Genomic DNA, 18,514 nt, shown 5'->3' on the forward strand with positions numbered 1-18,514 from the left:
ACATGTGTCAAAGCTTTAATTTAATTCATTAATTAATGAATGAACCAGAAAGATATTACAACTGGTTCAAAAGAGAATTCAAAGAATCACATATATCTGGGCATTAGGAATGGTGAAATAAATTTGCTTAACAAATGTAAAACTTCAAAACTGCTCAATATCCACAGAGCAATAATCAACTGAATCCCAATGAGATACAATTTGCATTTCTATGGACAAGAATCATTTGCATTACTATAAGTATTATATAACTTACAGCAATGCAAAATAATTCAAAGACAATAAAAGACTCAGAAAGCGGACAGAAGCAGATAATCTGGACAATGCCCAATTTCCCATTGAAGACAACTCTAATATCTTGGTCTATTTCTAAGTCTTTCACAAGTTTTTCCTACAAATAAAACAAAAAGTACTAATTCCCCGTGCCCCAATGCACAAAATCTGGAGGGAAAGGAATGAAGAAGAGGGAGATAAACACAATAACTGAGTAGGTTACAAGGCACGGTGGGATATAGTCCAAAAGAACTGATAGTTTCCCAATAAACACAACATGCACAAGGAAGGAAGATGTAATACCTACTCCGATTGGGTGCTGTCTGGTGCTGAATGCATATTGAAGCATACACAGAAACAAAAGTACTATGACAAACCCCGTGCAGGGAAAGAGTCATATTCCCACAAGGAGCCTTGGCGAAAAGGTAAAATGTTGCAGGTCTTTACAGGAGAAAGTTCTTCTGATTGTGTTAATCATTTCACAAAGTATGGTTATATCAAATCATTACTTTGTACCCTATAAACAATTTTATTTGTCAATTATACCTTACTAAGGCTGAAGGTGGAGGGGGAGAAAGGTTTTAAATAAGTAGAATATGAGGTACAGGAGAAAAAGTATTCAAGCTAAGGGAATAATATTAATAGTAATGAAAAAGCAACAGATACATAATGTTTTCTGGCTTGTACTTTAGTATGGCTGGATAATATGAGAGCTAAAGCAAGTAGTATAGGTAAAGTAATAGGAGTAGAAGTCAGTTTTCAAGTATTTAAAGAACCAATAAATAGTTGAGAAAAGATCAGGCAGAAGTTTGACAGTTATGGGAGAAGAGATTATGTGGTGAATTAAGGAAGATGCTTTAAATAGGAAGTATCTGAGCTTACACGGTGGGTAAACAGTGAAGAGGGAGCAGTTTATAGGTAAAAATAAAGAAGGAAAACTTATGATACCAGATTCTCAAATGAAATTTTACTGATACAATCAAGGACACAGATGAAAGAAGAGAAAAAAATTTGGGAAAAGAAGAGAAAGAATTTCTCAAGTCAGAATGAAGTATAGTTAATTGCAAGTTGTTAAGAGAGTAGATCTTAAAAGTTCTAATCATAAGAAAAAAAATCCTGTAACCACGTATGTATGTTGTTATTGTTGAGTCACTCAGTCATGTCCAACTCTTTTGCGTCCCCATGAACTGTAGCCTGCCAGGCTCTTCGGCTGGGATTTTCTGGGCAAGAATACTAGAGTGGGTTGCCATTTCCTTCTCCAGGGAATCTTCCCCACCCAGGTATCGAACTCAGATCTCCACATCTCTTATATTGCAGGCAGATTCTTTATGTATGTATGCATGGTGACAAATGTTAACAAATGTTAAAAGTTATGATTTTGCAGTAAGTACAAATATCAAATCACATTGTACACTAGAAATTAATACAATGCCAACTGTCAATTATACCCAAATTTTAAATCCCAACAAAATGGACACAGTAGAGCAGGAACGGTTTATATCAAAATATTCTCACCTCAGAACTGTGCTTCTCCTACGGTGCTGGTCCTTTTCAAATCTGTTTCCTCTCTTCTTTATCCTCATGACCTCCTGTGGTACAACAGGAAATATATATTTGGTTAAAAAGGAAAAAAAAAATAGAAGGGAAGGAATAAAGTGTGGCCAGTATTTTTCATTTTGTCTCCTATTAGATCATTTCTTCTTTTTTTTTTGAATCATATTATTAGCACTGAGGTAATCTGCTGAGCATTAGTTAACATTCTAGCAAATAAACATGGAGCCACTAACTACTTTTTAGCATTATTATATTTAAGAAAGTTCAGTCTGGTTAGAGGAATGGCAGGAAGCTGTAAGATTGAATTTTTGAGCCAGACATGAGGGAGAAAAGTTTAAAGGATAAAAAAATTCCAGCAAGATATCATGCCTTAAGCAAGGCAACAATAATGGAATGGAGAGGAGGCGACATATTTGAGAGTTATTTAGAAGGGAGAATGGGAGTAGAGCAAGTGAAGACTGAAAAGTCAACACTGTTCTTCCTAGAGCTTGTCAGAGAAGGATCTAGATGGATAGTTAAACACAAAGAAACACAGTCCATGGATGGGCTTCACTAACAAGATAGAGTTATTGGTAGAAGGGAAATGTCCAGGAGAGAGGAAGAGTTTAAAGAAGACACAGAAAGAGAATGACTGACATAGGGATAACTGATGGAGCCATCAACACTCCCAAGAAAGGGGGACAGGACGAGATTCAGAGCAGAGAAGGATTAGCTTTAAACTGGAGGGAAGGATATGCAGATGACAGCATACTTAGGGCAGAAAGTGAAGAACTAACGAACCTCTTGATGAAAGTGAAACCGGAGAGTGAAAAAGTTGGCTTAAAATTCAACATTCAGAAAACTAAGATCATGGCGTCCGGTCCCATCACTTCATGGCAAATAGATGGGGAAACAACGGAAACTTTGTGAGAGACTATTTTTGGGGCTCCAAAATCACTGCAGATGGTGACTGCTGCCATGAAATTAAAAGACGCTTGCTCCCTGGAAAAAAAGCTATGACCAACCTAGACAGCATATTAAAAAGTAGAGACATTACTTTGCCAATAAAGGTACGTCTAGTCAAAGCTATGGTTTTTCAAGGAGTTATGTATGGATGTGAGAGTTGGACTATAAAGAAAGCTGAGCACTGGAGAATTACTGCTTTTGAACTGTGGTGTGGAGAAGACTCTTGAGAGTCCCTTGGAGTGCAAGGAGATCCAATCAGTTCATCCTAAAGGAAATCAGTCCTGAATATTCATTGGAAGGACTGATGCTGAAGCTGAAACTCCAATACTTTGGCCACCTGATGCAAAGAACTGAGTCACTGGAAAAGACCCTGATGCTGGGAAAGACTGAAGGCAGGAGGAGATGGGGATGACAGAGGATGAGATGCTTGGATGGCATCACCGTCTCAAAGGCCAAGTTTGAGTAAGCTCTGGGAGTTGGTGATGGACAGGGAAGCCTGGCGTGCTGCAGTCCACGGGGTCACAAAGAGTTGGACACAACTGAGTGGCTTAACTGAACTGGAGGGAAGGAAGGGGAGCCACAAGCTATTTACAACATTTCAGAAAGCCTTCTGGAAATTGCAATTAAATAAAATGTCAGGTTTCTTTACTTTTGGCAGGCATTAAATCAACCCTGCAGGCTAACACTGGTTATCACGTGCTGATCAGAAATTCTAATTTGCTGTTGATGACATCATAGAAATTTTCAAGATGTGATTTGGTAGACCGTATACTGTTAGCAGAGTTATTTATCTGTTTTTTGCAATATCTGATTTAATTCTCCCAGCATGTGATCAACCTTGGATCAGAAGAACGACAGCCAAAATTAAGCAACCATTTCCAGGGAACAGTGCCTAGTGTTTGTACACTTATTTAGCTTTATTGCTTATTAGCATTACATCCATGACAGTGATGTATGTGATTTCATTTAACTGACAAAAATCTTTCAAGATATGGGGTCCATAGATAAAAACATAATAAAAAGAGTCCTTGGATGAAAAGAATTGGGATGACAAGATCTCTACAGTCCCATCATATTTAACATTCTATCACTTTAAGAGGGACCTATAAATACAAGTTCAGGAATGGCTAAATGGGAAAGTTGCAAAGAACACCTGAAAACACCCTAACTAATCAGTAACTCACTCAAGTAGAAAAGGAAACAAATGTAAATAACCATTCCCACATGGAAGGCAGCACAGGGGAACCCAGAAAACTAACTAAATAAATAAAATGGGGGAATAAGGAGCGTTTAACAAAGGCAAAGGAGTGCTCCCTTTTTTGATAACCACATTAACCAACTTGAGGAGCATGAATGATGGTCCCGAGAACACATTTTGACGTCTGGCCCAACCACCTAGCCAACTCTCGTGTAAATACAAGTGGAGTTCTTTTCTCACCAACACCTACATTAAGTTAGGCTCGTTTTGTACCTTCTACTCTGTTCATTCCAGAAGGGAGTGGTAACCCGCTCCAGTATTCTTGCCTGGTGAATCCCACGGACAGAGGAAGCTGGTGGGCTGTAAGTTCATGGGGTTTCAACGAGTCGGACTTGACTGAAGCGACTGAGCAAGGAAGCACTTTGTACTTCGATATACTTTCCCTCACTGCAAGTGGGTAAACCCAGGACTTGTTTTTTTTCAGTTTTCAAGAGAAATGGGCTTCCGAGCAGTGAGTTAAGAGTTAAGACTGGTCATACAGGTGGGTTGGGTGCTAAGGCTGTCAGCAGTGTCTACACCTGGCAAGCATCTGGGGGGCATCCAGACTGACCGGAGAGCCTGACGATAAAGTCCCGGTGACATTGGGGTGGCCTTCGCATCCTGCTAGGCAGGTTTAGGGAGTAGAAAGCTCGTTAAAGGGTGTGTTGCGGAAGGAAGCAGAGAAACGATGTGTGCTTTTCTTCCGGAACAGTACTTCTATTGCCCCAACCTGGGCTCAGGTTGCCGCCAGTAAGCTAATTAAAGCCCAGGACTCGCGTTCGGGCCAGGGTGGAAGCCTGGTCCCCTCTCCTCACATCCCCATGTCTCTGCCGCCACCGCCGCCGCCTGCCGCGGGTGACCCGGTGACCCAGGAGGACAGTCTGGGGTCCGTGACCCCGGAGGACTGGGCAACCGGAGCCCCCTCACAAGTGCAGCCTCTCTTAAGACAGGAGGCTAAAGGGGAGGAGGAGGAAGGGGAGGAGACAGGCGTCCAGGGCGCCTGGGGGAACGGCACGGCGGAACAGCGGCGGCGGGGCTGGGGGGAGGCCGCCGAGGCGGCCGCGGCCGAGGAGGGGCAAGGAGAGGCCGGGGGCGCCGCGGGGTCAGTCTCCCCGGCGGGAGGCGCGGGTGGCGGCCGCGAGGGCTGGCGGCGGCTCCTCGCCTGGCTGCGGCGGCGGCAGCAGCCCCAGTGCTGCCCCTGTGCGGCGCCCCTTCCCCGCTCCGCCGCGCACTGTTGTCATGGAGGAACCAAGATGGCGGCTCTGGCCTACAACCTGGGCAAGCGGGAGATCAACCACTACTTCAGCGTGAGGAGCGCCAAGGTGCTGGCGCTGGTGGCCGTACTGCTGCTCGTGGTGTGCCACCTCGCCTCCCGCCGGTACCGAGGTGAGCGGGCCCTCCCCCTGCCTGGGCCGGCCGGGGGGAGGAGGCGACGCGGAGGCTGGAGGCCGCCCCCCGCGCCCGACACACGCCCACGCTCACGCGGCCGCCCGCCGGCGCGCCCAGCGGGCTGGGGAGGCGGTGCCCCCACGCGCCCCCGGGTGGCCCAGGCGGCGGGCCGGGCGCCCCCGACCGACCGAGCGGACCCCAGTTCAGGCGGCCACCGGTCGAGGGCCCGTGGTCCTGGGCACTCCCGTCCCCACCCCGAGCCGCCAGTGCTGCAGTCGGGGGCGCCTGCCCAGGCCGGGCCCAGGGGTAGCTGGGGTCCCGGCTCTTGCGCGGGCTGGGCCGGGGGAAACACGGCAGGCCCGGGGCTCGCGTGCAGGAGGCGAGCAGGCGGCCCTCGGGGGCCAGCCCAGGGCGCCTGAAGGCCAAGGCCGCCCTGCACGGGGGCACCTGCGCTCCAAGTCGGGTCGCCCCATTCTGCGCCTTAGGTGCTCGGTTTTTTAGCCTTTGTTTTATCCGGTTTCTGCCCTGGAACAGCGGGGCCAAGCTGTTGGACAGCGGCAAGGGCCGCCCCACTTTCTTTTGCCGCCGAGTTGACAGCTGGCAAAAGATGCCCTTGGCCAAATGGAGGAGGTGTCACCCAGGCTTTGTGATTCAGAAACGTTTAAAGGGGTCTGGTTGCACACTTTTTACAAAGTGAAGCCACTGGTGCCGATATTAGAACTAGAACTTATGGGTTGACAGGAGTTGAGGTGGGCAATGAAAATAAGTTGGAAGCAGTCTGAGAGGAGTCCTTCGCTGTGGGTTTTGAAATTGGTGCAAAGAGTAAGGAAATATGACCTCATTATTTCAGAACGTGTTATTCTTCAGTAATCAAGGGATATTGTCCTTCTTGATTTTTTTTTTTTCTTATTTTTCTCTGTAAGAATGTCACTAGGATAGAGGTTGACAGGCTGAGGGAAATTAACAAAGATAGGATCTCTTGTTTGTGGTTCTTTTGAAGCTGTTATCTGGACAGCTCTTGGAGATTGTGAGATTCACTGGTCAAGAGGTAAATGTGTAATAGGTGCGTATTTAAGGCGTTTCCCGTTTAGTTTCACACCTACTTTGGCAAAATATCCAGTAAAGAGGGCACTGGAATCTGAACTCTCTTCTCATTTTAGGAAATCTTTAAAAGTAAAGGATATTTTGATCAGTTGTGCTGCTTTGTTTTCTGCAATGCTTGAGAATTAAAAATCTTATACTCTCCTACTGTACTGAATGAATAGCCCTTTATATAAATACACAAAATCGATTGAAAAAAGATAAATTGCTTATACCCTCTTGGCCTTTCTCCTCCAGCTTCCCATAGATCACATTCACATGACCTGGCAAGACTTTGGTTCATCTGCTGTTGCTGTAAGAGAAGTCCAACACTTTGATATACAAAATAAAGCTAGCAATTTGATGCATTAATTTATTGTCATTTTAAAGAAAATTTTCTGACCACTAACATTTTATGCTATTTTGTTATAAGATGATAGTAATCTAATTCAATTTTATGTATGTGATAGTGGAGATAACTTTTATAACTGTGTGCTCTGGTCCTCCTATAAGTTAAACATCTAGTCTCCTCCACCTCCCTTTTTTAATTGTGCTTTTATCTTTTGATAAACATGGATCCTAATTGCTATATTTAGATTATAAATTTCATCCTTTCAAGATCTGTTGTCAGCAGGGAAGATAGAATGTCAGATGGAACCTTATGAGTCAGTGTAGCAATCTGGGATTGTTTATAAAGCCTCCTCCAGAAGCTCATCATCAACTTCTGTAGGTGCTTCAGTGTCTTGAGTGTGAAGCAGTACACCTGGTGTGTGTACGTGCCCAAGCGGAATGTCAGGAACTTGAGCCAGAGACTGTTTGGGGAAAAAAATGATCTTACCAGAAACTTTTTAGCCAGCCTCATTCTTTAGCAGTGTGAAACAGTCAGATGCAATGCTTTTCACGCAAGGATAATCAAACACTTGAATCACAGCATCATAAATCTTAGAATAAGAAAGGACCTTATATTACATATAGAGGTTTAGGCTGTGTATTAAAATCTCCAGTGTGTGAGTATGGGTTTGCCTCAGGCCAGGAGAGTGAATGCAGTTGAAATACACAGATTCAGTATTTCTTGTTTGACAAACTAAAGAAAGTAAAAAGTACACTACAGAAAGCAAAGCTTAGGAAAACTACATGCTATCATTGAGCACTTGTTATATGCCAGGTGCTGTTCTACTAAAGGTTTTAAATCTTAACTCATTTTGTCTTTGCAACCAGTCTATGGGTAGATACAATTACTAGATTTCAATGTTCCCACTTCCCGCCTCCACCATTTTTAATATCTGTAATCAAGATGAGTTTTTAAAACTTTGATTGCATGTCAAAGTTTAATTGATAACATTTTTCCTACTGTTATATAAAATAATGGTGTATTTTATAATCAGTGGTCTTAGATTCAGAGAATTGCAGTATTTACATTTTAAAGATGAGGCAGGAGAGGTTAAGTTGCCTAAAGACACACAATTAGTCTGACTGAGCTAGGATTTAAAACCCAGTTAGTTGTACCTCATACCATTATGTTATATTCTGCCTTTCTGGAGTCTCTTAGACAGTAGTAGTGTAGTGAGAAAGCATTTTCCATCAGAACATGGGTTAAATCATTTAGAAATACTAATTCAACTTCACAGTGCCAGCCAAGAATTGTCTTATTCATTTTCCAGTAAATGGTGATTTTCTCGAAGTTACATGTCTAAAACTTCAAAATCTGACCTGTTTACTTGTTCCTTCAAATCCTGGTCCAGATGTCACCAGCATAGAAATAGAAATTAGGAATTCAATGTTTCTACAGTAACTAGTACATACTTACCATGTTGTATTACAATAATTTGTATCTGACTTCCCCACACAAACTTTGAGCTTCCAAGGGTATTTTATTCATCCTTAAATAATCAGAGCTTAACACATAGTAGAAACTCTGTAACAATTACTGGATAAACAGATTTTTGAAGTCCTTATTTCCTTCTGTTTGCCTCCCTGCATTTGGTTCTTTTGGTTTTAATTGAATTTCATGTTCTAGACGCATGTTCTGATCTTAACTTTAGAAAGTAGTGTTTTGTGGGGGGTTTTTTTGCATTATTAATATTATTTCACATAATATAAAAAATGACATTTTTAAAAGTAGTTATTCTTTTAGTTACATTTTTTCTAAATTTTACCATGATGGAATCACAAGATATCCATTAATATTGTGATTACAGACTAAAAACATCATTTCTGGGATAAGAAGCCAGTATCAGTAGCCTTAAGAATAGTTCCAATCTGGTTAAATTTAGATTTTTTAATTGATGAAGTTAACTTGCTTCAAATGTCTTAGTTTTGTCGAATTCTAATTCCTTTCTGTCATAGGCATATTTAATGCCAATATGAAATAATACTGCATGGTTTGGAAAAAATGAGTTCAAAGCTTCAGAAATTAAAACAAGAAGCAGCGTTAGGTCTCTCAGGCTTTTCCTTCTTTGGCTGCTAGAAAAATCCTGATCTGCATGACACTGCTTGTAAAGAGGCACTCCTAGCTTATCTAAAGAAAATTGTAAATGGTGATTTTTCAACACAGACAGAAGTATAACTTGCTAAATTTGGAGCAAATAAAATATTCTGCAGATCACGTTGTAAAGTTTATGATCTGGTATTTTCATGCTTGATAGTAAGAAACATACAGCTTTGTCAAGATGATTCAATCTAAAGGTGCAGTGTGCCAGAGGTAGTCAATGAAAAATATAAGCCTTGGTTTATTTAGCAGGTCAGGAGTTTTCTTTATTTGTTATATTTTGTTTTTCAGGTTTTTTTTTTTTTTTAACTTGTTTACCTTTTTACTTAGTTTGCTCTTAGTATCCTTCTATTATAGAAAAATCATGCATAAAAACCTGAGACTTGAGATTGACAAACCAGAATGTTTATGCTTAAGATAACAGAATGAAGGGAAGACAGCCATTCATCTAGATAATCTTTGTATTAGAGATAGCTGAAGTAGATAATTCTATCCCGTTAGTTGCTTTTTTTTTTTTTCTTTTTTAAAATTCTGTTCCTAACTTGATTTATCTGAGCACTTGGCAACTTTCATCTCACTGGTTGCTATCAAAATTATATGAAGGTAGCTATCAAAATTATATGAAGCAATTGAAAATAATGACTGCAGTATTTTGTTTTCTTTTGTTTGGGGTTCTTCTGGGTAAATTTTGAAAGGAAAATAATGTGCCAGCATATGTTAATATGTAGCTAGTATACATAATATAAATGTGTCACATTAATTTAACATTTAGATTTACATTTAGTGATTTGATTTTAAAACTGTTTCCTTCCCAGGAAAAGAGAACTAGTGTTAGAGTATAGAATTTTGTGGAGTTTTTTATTTTTATTTTTTAAGACAGGTTAATTTATTTTTATTCAGACATTATAGTATTTACTAGTGCTACTATTTTTATTATTTTGCTGACAAATATGTAAAAGTCTGTGTCCTCCTAACCTTTTTCAGTTATCTACTTAGCAATTCTTTTACTTTCCTAACAGTTCTTCATATTACATTCTCTCTACTAAAATAGCTGGTGTAGTTTCCGTGTTTTGAGTAGACCTTAACTGGCTTCCCTGGTGGCTCAGACGGTTAAGAATCCACCTGCAATGCGGGAGACCTGGGTTTGATCCCTGAGTCAGGAAGATCCCCTAGAGAAGGGAATGGCTACCCACTCCAGTATTCTGGCCTGAAAAAGTCCATGGACAAAGGAGCCTGGCAGGCCTCAGTCCATGGGGTCCCAAAGAGTCAGACACAACTGAGCAAAATCACTTTAACTGATAAGATACCGAGACTGTTTCAGATACAAGGTTTTTTTTAATTTGCATCATAGAATATATTATGAAGAGTCACCATTAATTAGCATTTATTCAACTACCATAAGAGTCAGACACGACTGAGCAACTTCACTCTCACTTTTCACTTTCATGCATTGGAGAAGGCAATGGCAACCCACTCCAGTGTTCTTGCCTGGGGAATCCCAGGGACGGCGGAGCCTGGTGGGCTGCCGTCTATGGGGTCGCACAGAGTCGGACATGACTGAAGCGACTTAGCAGCAGCAGCAACTACCATATTAAGGATATTTTTCCCAGAAAGACCAGCTAGTTTTTAAAATACAGTGTTCATAATGTCTTTTGGTTAGTGACAACTTTAAATTTGTCTTGGTATGAGGTTTTTCTAATGTGGGATCTTGAGATTAGAGCTTTTGTTTTCTACCAACTGAACTACTGAAAAATAATGTCTGAGTAGTAATATTGAAGAGGGAAAGAAGAATTTGGCATTTTAACACACATTTTCTGGTGGAGAAAATTGGTTATTTTAAGACACTGGTGTGGCACTTCCATCTCCACAGAAGCATATCAATAACCTGTAGAGATGGTTAAACAAATAGCATAATCTAACACACTGAAGATTGATCTAAGAAACAGAAGCCAAGTAACAACAACAACAACAAGGGATGAAGAAAGAAAAACTTTACAGAAGGCTAATTGTTTAAAACTTCTTATATAACTTTTTAATAAAATAAATGTGTTACTAACTTTTTGCTTGGTTTAAAAGATGTGTTTAAAGAGGTAGAAGTGGTGTAAATGTGGAATTTTCATCCTAATTTTAAACATTTACTGGATTTTTAATAGGATTTTACTATATGGCCATTATTAAAAAATGCAGCAGCAGTGCTGTTTTTAGGAAATAATTGTGTGTTTCTAGAGTCCTTTCTTTACTTCTCCATGATTGTTTATGTAACTTAATTTTGTTTTTTAGAACTAGCATTAGTTTTTGATAATTGAAAAGAATTAAGAACTGATTATTTATAGTTTCCTTAGAGAGATGTTATTAAAAAATCTTTAAAATACAAAAAAAAAAAAGGCTTAGCTACATCTATAATTACAAAAATATAATAATTTATCGTCTACTTTCCTTATCCAGTTTTTACCAACAGAACAGTGTACTATTTTCATTTTCCTCCTTGTTCTGTTTTAGAATTTATGACACTGTGGTATCAACATTTTTATTATTTATGCATACTTGCCTTATGTTTGTATCACCTTTTATCTGTGTGTTGTCCAGATAAATGGATAACTGGATGGAGAAAAGAGATGTGTTCTACTGAAAATATCTTTGGCTCTTTCCTATCTCCACTATTTTGTTCTATAGTATTCTTTTTACCAGATTCTGCGTCCTGACCTTAACTATTTGTAAAACAAATAGAGATTGCTATTGACTGTTAAAGAACTGGAGATCAAATTTAAAAGCACATTAACTGTAACCCCACAGTTAATGTGCACACCTCATTTTTCCCTCGTCCATTTGACATATTTGAACTCTTCTAATGCCTCCAACCCCCTTTTTAACCATATACATTGGTCATGTACATTAAGCTAATGTACAGTAAAATGGCCAAAGGAAGTAGGGTAACCATCTGTCCCAGTTTACACAGGAGCGAGGGGGCTTGCAGATATGGAATTTTCTGTTTGAAACTTCTCCCAACCACAGTGGGAGGGGTTTGCTGTCATCCTAATGGTGGAGGCAAAAGACAATTGAGAGAAGTAGAGGATGGATATTCATAATAGCATTTATTACTGATAATTGATCATGTGTATCTTCAGTCATCTTTTGATTAACAGTGTTTCAAGTCTTTGTGAGATTGTAAACGGATGACATTTTACTACGCATTTTAAGAAGTTTTTAATAAGTCTTTCTCTGTTTGCACATTTACAGAGTAGGGATATAGCCCACTTCCTCCCAGGGAAATTGTGAAAATTAGGGCGTAGATTTTTAAAATACTTCAATATTTACCAGGTTTCTGATGTACTAATGCACGAAGTACTATAATAGTTGAATAGGAAGTCATTTCCAAAGTCTTCTCTTTTATCCCTTAAACTTTTGTTTCCCAACTAGAAGTAGAAGTGATAAACAGATATAAAGGCTATTTTGAGGCAAGATGTCCTTGGAGGGAAAACTTGCAGTAGAAGGAACTGCCAAAGCATTAACATAGCACTGGTGATGAAGTATATTCTGGGTAAATTATCTGTCACTAGTGTCTCTTATCGTTTTCAATATTAATATATTAATAGTTACTATGCTTCTCATGGATGAGTCGTATGTACCTAGAAGGTATAGTGAAGTGTGGAAAACTCTGTACTCTCTCATCTCCAAGGGTAAAATGGGATAGACAACCAACGTATAAAAGTGTAACTATTGTTAACAACATTATTGTGTTTAATTATTACAGGCAATGATTCATGTGAATACCTTCTCTCAAGTGGCAGATTTCTTGGAGAGAAAGTTTGGCAGCCTCACAGCTGTATGATGCATAAGTACAAAATCAGGTAAAGTTTCTTCATTTATTTTTTTTCTTCTTTTCTAAGATGGATCTTAGTATCGGTAGAGATGTGTTAATAGAGCAAAGAAAGTGACAGATGGTACTTCTCTATGTGATGGTAGAGAATTGCTGACAGGGCAGGCGTGGGGGTGAGTCCAAAAGAATATTCTTGCTCTAAAGCATTAGGGAAAGCTTTGAACCAATCTACTTTATCTCAGGTGAGAGAAAACCAGGGGCCAAGGGCAATAGCCTATGAATGAAGGACTTTTGCTTTGGGACTTGGATAGCTACCTCGCACAGTTTTTCTGAGAGAGTGGGTATTAAGCACTTACTGTGGTTTGAGTACATATGAAACACTTAATAGAATTAATCAATCATACATGAACTGGTAGGTTAAACAAACCTGGCCACCTATTTCTAAAACAACAACGTAACTGTATATAATAATCCTGTACTACTTTCTTCACAAATTATGTGCTTTGAAGATACCTGTGCTGAATTTCTGTATTCTAATTGTTGTTTCCTTGTTGATTTCAGTGAGGCAAAGAACTGCCTCGTAGATAAACATATTGCATTTATTGGAGATTCCAGAATTCGTCAATTATTTTATTCTTTTGTGAAAATAATTAATCCTCAATTCAAAGAAGAAGGAAATAAGGTAAAATCTGTCTATTCATTTCATTAGAGTATTGTTTTAGAAGTTAGGCAACTGAATAGTTATAGGAGGAATGTGCCTTTTCACAGTAACAAAAGAAACTATAAAATTTTTAGTTTGGTTTTGGGAAAGGTGGCGGGGGACACTTTGCCATTACAGAGCCATAAGAAAAAGAAGTGGTGGGTGAAGTATTGGCAAACCTTTTATTGACTTAAACTTTTTGTTTTCAGAAATACTAAAATTCTTTCCATGGAAAAACTTAAAAAAAATTTTTTTAGGAAGATAAAGAAGAAATATCCCATATCCTCCTTTTAACATTTTACTATATTTCTTTTCAGTCTCTTTTTTAAAAAACAAAATTATAATAGATTAGCATGTACAATTTGATATCATCTTTGCCACCACTTATCATAATTTACCATATTATTATAAATCAGTGTAAGTATCTTCATAATGGCAACATACTAGCAAGTGGATATAATGGGATCTTATATAATCTTCCCTTTTCTTAGCTTTTTGTAGTTTTCTAATTTTTAATATTTTGTGATTTTAAAAAGGATATTTTTATTACATTTTTGTGTGAAAATTTTGCTTTTTAAATTATTTCCTTAGGGTAGAATCTCTACAGTGCAAATATTAGGTTAAATATAGTACTTTAAAAATTATTGATTATATTGTTAAATTCTTTCAATCTATACTGTAATTAGCAATGTACATTGGAACCTATTTTCTGTAACCTTTCTGGCACTGGACATTCATGCTATATAATTAAAATGACAATGTGACAAATTTCTGCTCTTTTTAATATCTCATTTTGAAACTGTATCTTTTTTAAAAAAACAAGGATGAACATCTTTCTAAATGTTAATTTGTTAGTTAATTTTTGTGAACTATTTCATCGTATCTTTCTGTTTCATACATTTTTAAGTGATCTGAAGTTCTTATTTCTGTCTTTAATTGCATATAGTTGGGAGTGGGGAATAACAAGAAGAAAAAAGTAAAGTACAAGAAAGTTCAGAATTGTAAGGGTAGTAGCTTGTGAATTTATGATAAAAATCTGCCTGTACATATCACCTTGTCCAGTGGTAGGAAACTGAAAAATTAGGGACTTCACAGCTAACTAACTAGTCTCATCATGATGATGGTAATGGATACTCAGTCCTTCGGAACTCTTGTAAGAAGAGTCCAGTAGCAATTTTGTCTACTAGGAAAAGCTAGTATAGATTTATATTTCACAACATAGCCTGGCATGTTGTGAAAGTTGATTAATTTTTTTTAGCCTTGGTAGTGGGATTCTTTAAGTGGAATAGAAGTATTGAAGATAATTTTTTTGGATTTCTTTTCTGTATTGAGGAAAATCTTTTTTAAAAGAAGCTTTAGAGCAGGATTTATTTTTTTTCAAATTATATTTTGTGAAAGACTAGTTCTGTAAGAAGCTCTGGTCAAATAAGTTTGGGCAGAGGCAGATATCATATCCTCCTCTTAGATAGTTTTAGTTTAGGCCGGGGTATTAAAAATTTGAGAAGTCTTGCAATGAAGAAAGCTGTTTGTGTTACTTCCAGCCAGAGGGCAAGCTAGATACTCTGGGGGCCCCTTCCACCTCACACCAACTAGATCCTAGATTAAAAAATACTTGTTGATGTATTTCTAGACTTTGACATGGGAGACACATCCCCCACAAAAATGGAATGAACTGTGAGGCAAATCCAGTAATGGGAACAATAACAGTCAGTGTGCAGTAGAGATTTGGGTTGCCCTAAAGATAGATGCCTGTAGCTACAATGCCGTGTATGAAGCAAACAAAGCTCTGAGCCAGCATATTTCTCAACAGTAATATTGGTAGCCAGAGGACAGTAGACTAATAGCTTTAAAGTTCTTATAGAAAGTAAGTTTTAACCTAGAATTGTATCCCTAACATGTGAGTTCCTCTATTCTTGAATTATAGGACATTTTTAGATTAACAACAACTATGAGGGCTTGGAGAAGGAACTAGCAACCCACTCCAGTATTCTTACCTAGAGAATCCTGTGGACGGAGGAGCCTGGTGGGCTGCTGTCCATAGGGTCGCACAGAATCGGACACGACTGAAGCAACTTAGCATGCATGCATGCGTTGGAGAAGGAAATGGCAGCCCACTCCAGTAGTCTTGCCTGGAGGATCCCAGGGACGGAGGAGCCTGGTGGGCTGCCATCTATGGGGTCGCACAGAGTCGGACACGACTGAAGCGACTTAGCAGCAGTAGCAGCAGCATGAGGGCTTACTGCCATATAAACTTATACTAAAGAATTTTCCAAAGAATAAACTTCAAGAAGGAGGGAAATAATTCAGAAAAAAAAAATGATCTGAATTAATGGTTAAAGAAAATAGGAAACATGTTTATGAATCTAAACAAACTGTCAAATAATATCTTTTTACACTTTACAGAAACACAGTACTAAAGGACTGACATAGCATATAAGTCAGAGAGAGATGACCACAATTAAAGTGTTCTAATGTCCTCTTTACACTTTAAGGTATCATCTTAACTTAGAACTTAAGTTAAAGATGACCTTTATTCCAAGGGCATGGACTGAAAGGATAGAATTAGGGTGGGTGATTGCAAACCAGAAGAAGAAAAAAATTAAATGAAACTGAACTCATCTAATATCAAATATAATACATAAACATACATAAGCACACACATATGTGATACACACATGTGGATACATATATAACATATATTTGTATATATGTACATATATGTAACATATTACATGTTAAAAATCAGTGTTTTATTTTTATATAAAAATATACATATGTGTGAGGGAGCTAGAAATCAAAAATTAAGATGGAAACATTTATTATCAAAATAAATATAAGTAGTCTAAACTTGTCAGCTAAACATAGATTTTTCAGACTGATTTCAGACTGTCTACCATAGTTGGAGAATTACTCACTGCTCATGTAATTAATAATAGTGCAAGCAAATAAGTAAATATCAGCTATTAGTATGCTGATTTTATAAACTTATAACTCAATACTTAAAGAATACGCTAAGATATCAGAGAATATCTTTCAAAGCACACATGAAATCCTTTTTTTGATCACATATTGGTCCATTAACCAAGTCCTAACAGTATCAGGGAATTGGTATCATTTCTCTCTTATAAGTAAGCTGCTTTATATTCTTACTCTGATAAAAATTCTAAAAGCCTACAATAAATGTTCCATTGGTAAGATGGTAGACATATCTCCATTAAACTCAAGATGTTCATTATTGCTGCTTCTATTCAGTATTGTATTAGAGATCCTTAGGGAGACCCAGGTTCGATCCCTGGGTTGGGAAGATCCCCTGGAAGAGGAAATGGCAGTCCACTCCAGTATTCTTGCCTGGAGAATCCCATGGATAGAGGAGCCTGGTGGTCTACAATCCATGAGATAGCAAAAAGTCGGATGTGACTGAGCGACTAACTGTCTCTCTCAGCCAGAGAAAGATGGTACTTTGAAGATGTAAGGATTGGAAAGAAATAACTTGATATTTTATAATACAGTTATCTACATAGAAAATCCCAAAGAACCTATAGAAAATTTACTAGATATAATAAAAATTTTAACAATATAGCTAATTATAAGATAAATATATGAAAATTGATTGTACTGAGTCAATAAAGCTGTTAAAAATTAATTGCATATCTACTTGTCAGGAATAGAGAGTTCAAAAATGTTATTTAAAATATACTCTGTGCAATAATAATAATAAAAAAACACAGTACATAGGAATAAACCTAGTAAATAAGCCTACATCTGTATGCAGAAAGCTCACAAAATTTTATTAAAAACAATTTAGTTTTCTGAGGAACCTCCATACTGTTCTCCATAGTGGCTATACCAACTTACATTCCCACAAACAATGTAGGAGGGTTCCGTTTTCTCCACATCCTCTCCAGCATTTGTTGTTTGTAGACTTTTTAATGATGGCCATTCTGACTGGTGTAGGCTGTGACCTCATTGTAGTTTTGATTTGCATTTCTCTAATAATTAATGACACTGAGCATCTTTTCATGTGCCTACTGGCCATCTGTTTGTCTTCTTTGGAGAGATGTCTATTAAGGTCTTCTGCCCATTTTTGGATTGGATTGTTTGGTGTTTTGAGTTGTGTATATATTTTGGAGATTAAGCCCTTGTCTGTAGCATCATTTGCAGATATTTCCCCCCATTTTGTAGCATTGTCTTTTCATTTTGTTTATGGTTTCCTTTACTGTGCAAAAGCTTGTAAGTTTGATTGTGCTGTGCTGTGCTTAGTTGCTCAGTCCTGTCCAACTCTTTGCAACCCCATGGACTGTATCTCATCAGGCTTCTCTGTCCATTGGGATTCTCCAGGCAAGAATACTGAAATGGGTTGCCATGCCCTCCTCCAGAGGCTTTTCCCAACCCAGGAATCGAACCCAGGGCTCCTGCATTGCTGGTGGATTCTTTACCATCTGAGTCACCACCAAAGCCCAAGAATACTGGAGTGGGTAACCTAACCTTTCTCCAGGGAAACTTCCCGACCCAGGAATCAAACCAGGGTCTCCTGCATTGCAGGTGGATTCTTTACCAGCTGAGCTACCTGGGAAGCCTCAAGTTTGATTAGGTCCCATTTATTTATTTTTGTTTTTATTTCTATTTCCTCGGGAGACTGAGCTAAGGAAATATTGATAAGATTTGTGTCAGAGAATGTTTTGTCTATGATCTCTTCTAGGAGTTTTATGGTATCATTATGTTTAAGTCTTGAAGCCATTTTGAGTTTATTTTTGTGCAGAATGTGAGGGTGTGTTCTATCAGACAAAACTATAATTCAAAAAGATACATGCACCTGTCATAGCAGCACAATAACCAAAACATAGAAACAACCTAAAGGTCTATCGACAGATGAGTGCATAAAGATGTGATGCATATATACAATGGCATAGTACTTAGCTAGAGAAAGGAACAAAATAATGCCATTTGCAGCAATGTGGATGCAACTAGAGTTTTATCATATTAAGTGAAGTAAGTAAGAAAGAAAAATACAAATATTAATAGTAAGGACTG

At 38.4% G+C, this 18,514-nt stretch overlaps 1 protein-coding gene and 1 long non-coding RNA gene across 22 annotated transcripts in view; one reads left to right on the forward strand and one right to left on the reverse strand.

The window, feature by feature from the left end:
- The window catches only part of LOC145522660 (uncharacterized), a 72,156-nt gene extending 66,659 nt beyond the window's left edge, over positions 1–5,497 (reverse strand). Inside the window, exons 1-2 of one of the 2 annotated variants that reach the window (XR_014066084.1) lie at positions 5,284–5,497; positions 1,789–1,862 (exon numbers count right to left, since the gene is read on the reverse strand). This is a non-coding gene — a long non-coding RNA (uncharacterized LOC145522660). Of the gene's footprint in view, positions 1–1,788; positions 1,863–4,243 lie in introns of both variants that reach the window. The other variant, XR_014066085.1, reaches the window with a different exon arrangement.
- Positions 3,979–18,514, forward strand: part of CASD1 (CAS1 domain sialic acid O acetyltransferase 1) — a 53,952-nt gene continuing 39,416 nt past the window's right edge. For 10 of the 20 annotated variants that reach the window (XR_014066079.1, XR_014066080.1, XM_081531477.1 and 7 more), the window contains exons 1-3: positions 5,028–5,395; positions 12,718–12,814; positions 13,345–13,465. Coding sequence is in view for 18 of the 20 variants with exons in the window: in XM_081531477.1 (XP_081387603.1) it covers positions 5,263–5,395; positions 12,718–12,814; positions 13,345–13,465 (351 nt within the window). In the remaining 2 variants the exon portion in view is untranslated. Of the gene's footprint in view, positions 4,512–5,027; positions 5,396–6,740; positions 6,794–12,717; positions 12,815–13,344; positions 13,466–18,514 lie in introns of those variants that run through there. The other 10 variants (XM_081531487.1, XM_081531485.1, XM_081531489.1 and 7 more) reach the window with 6 other exon arrangements.

Source organism: Giraffa tippelskirchi, chromosome 10, assembly GCF_054371585.1.
Source record: "Giraffa tippelskirchi isolate mGirTip1 chromosome 10, T2T-mGirTip1v1.2.pri, whole genome shotgun sequence".
In the NCBI taxonomy this organism is placed as follows: Eukaryota; Metazoa; Chordata; class Mammalia; order Artiodactyla; family Giraffidae; genus Giraffa; species Giraffa tippelskirchi.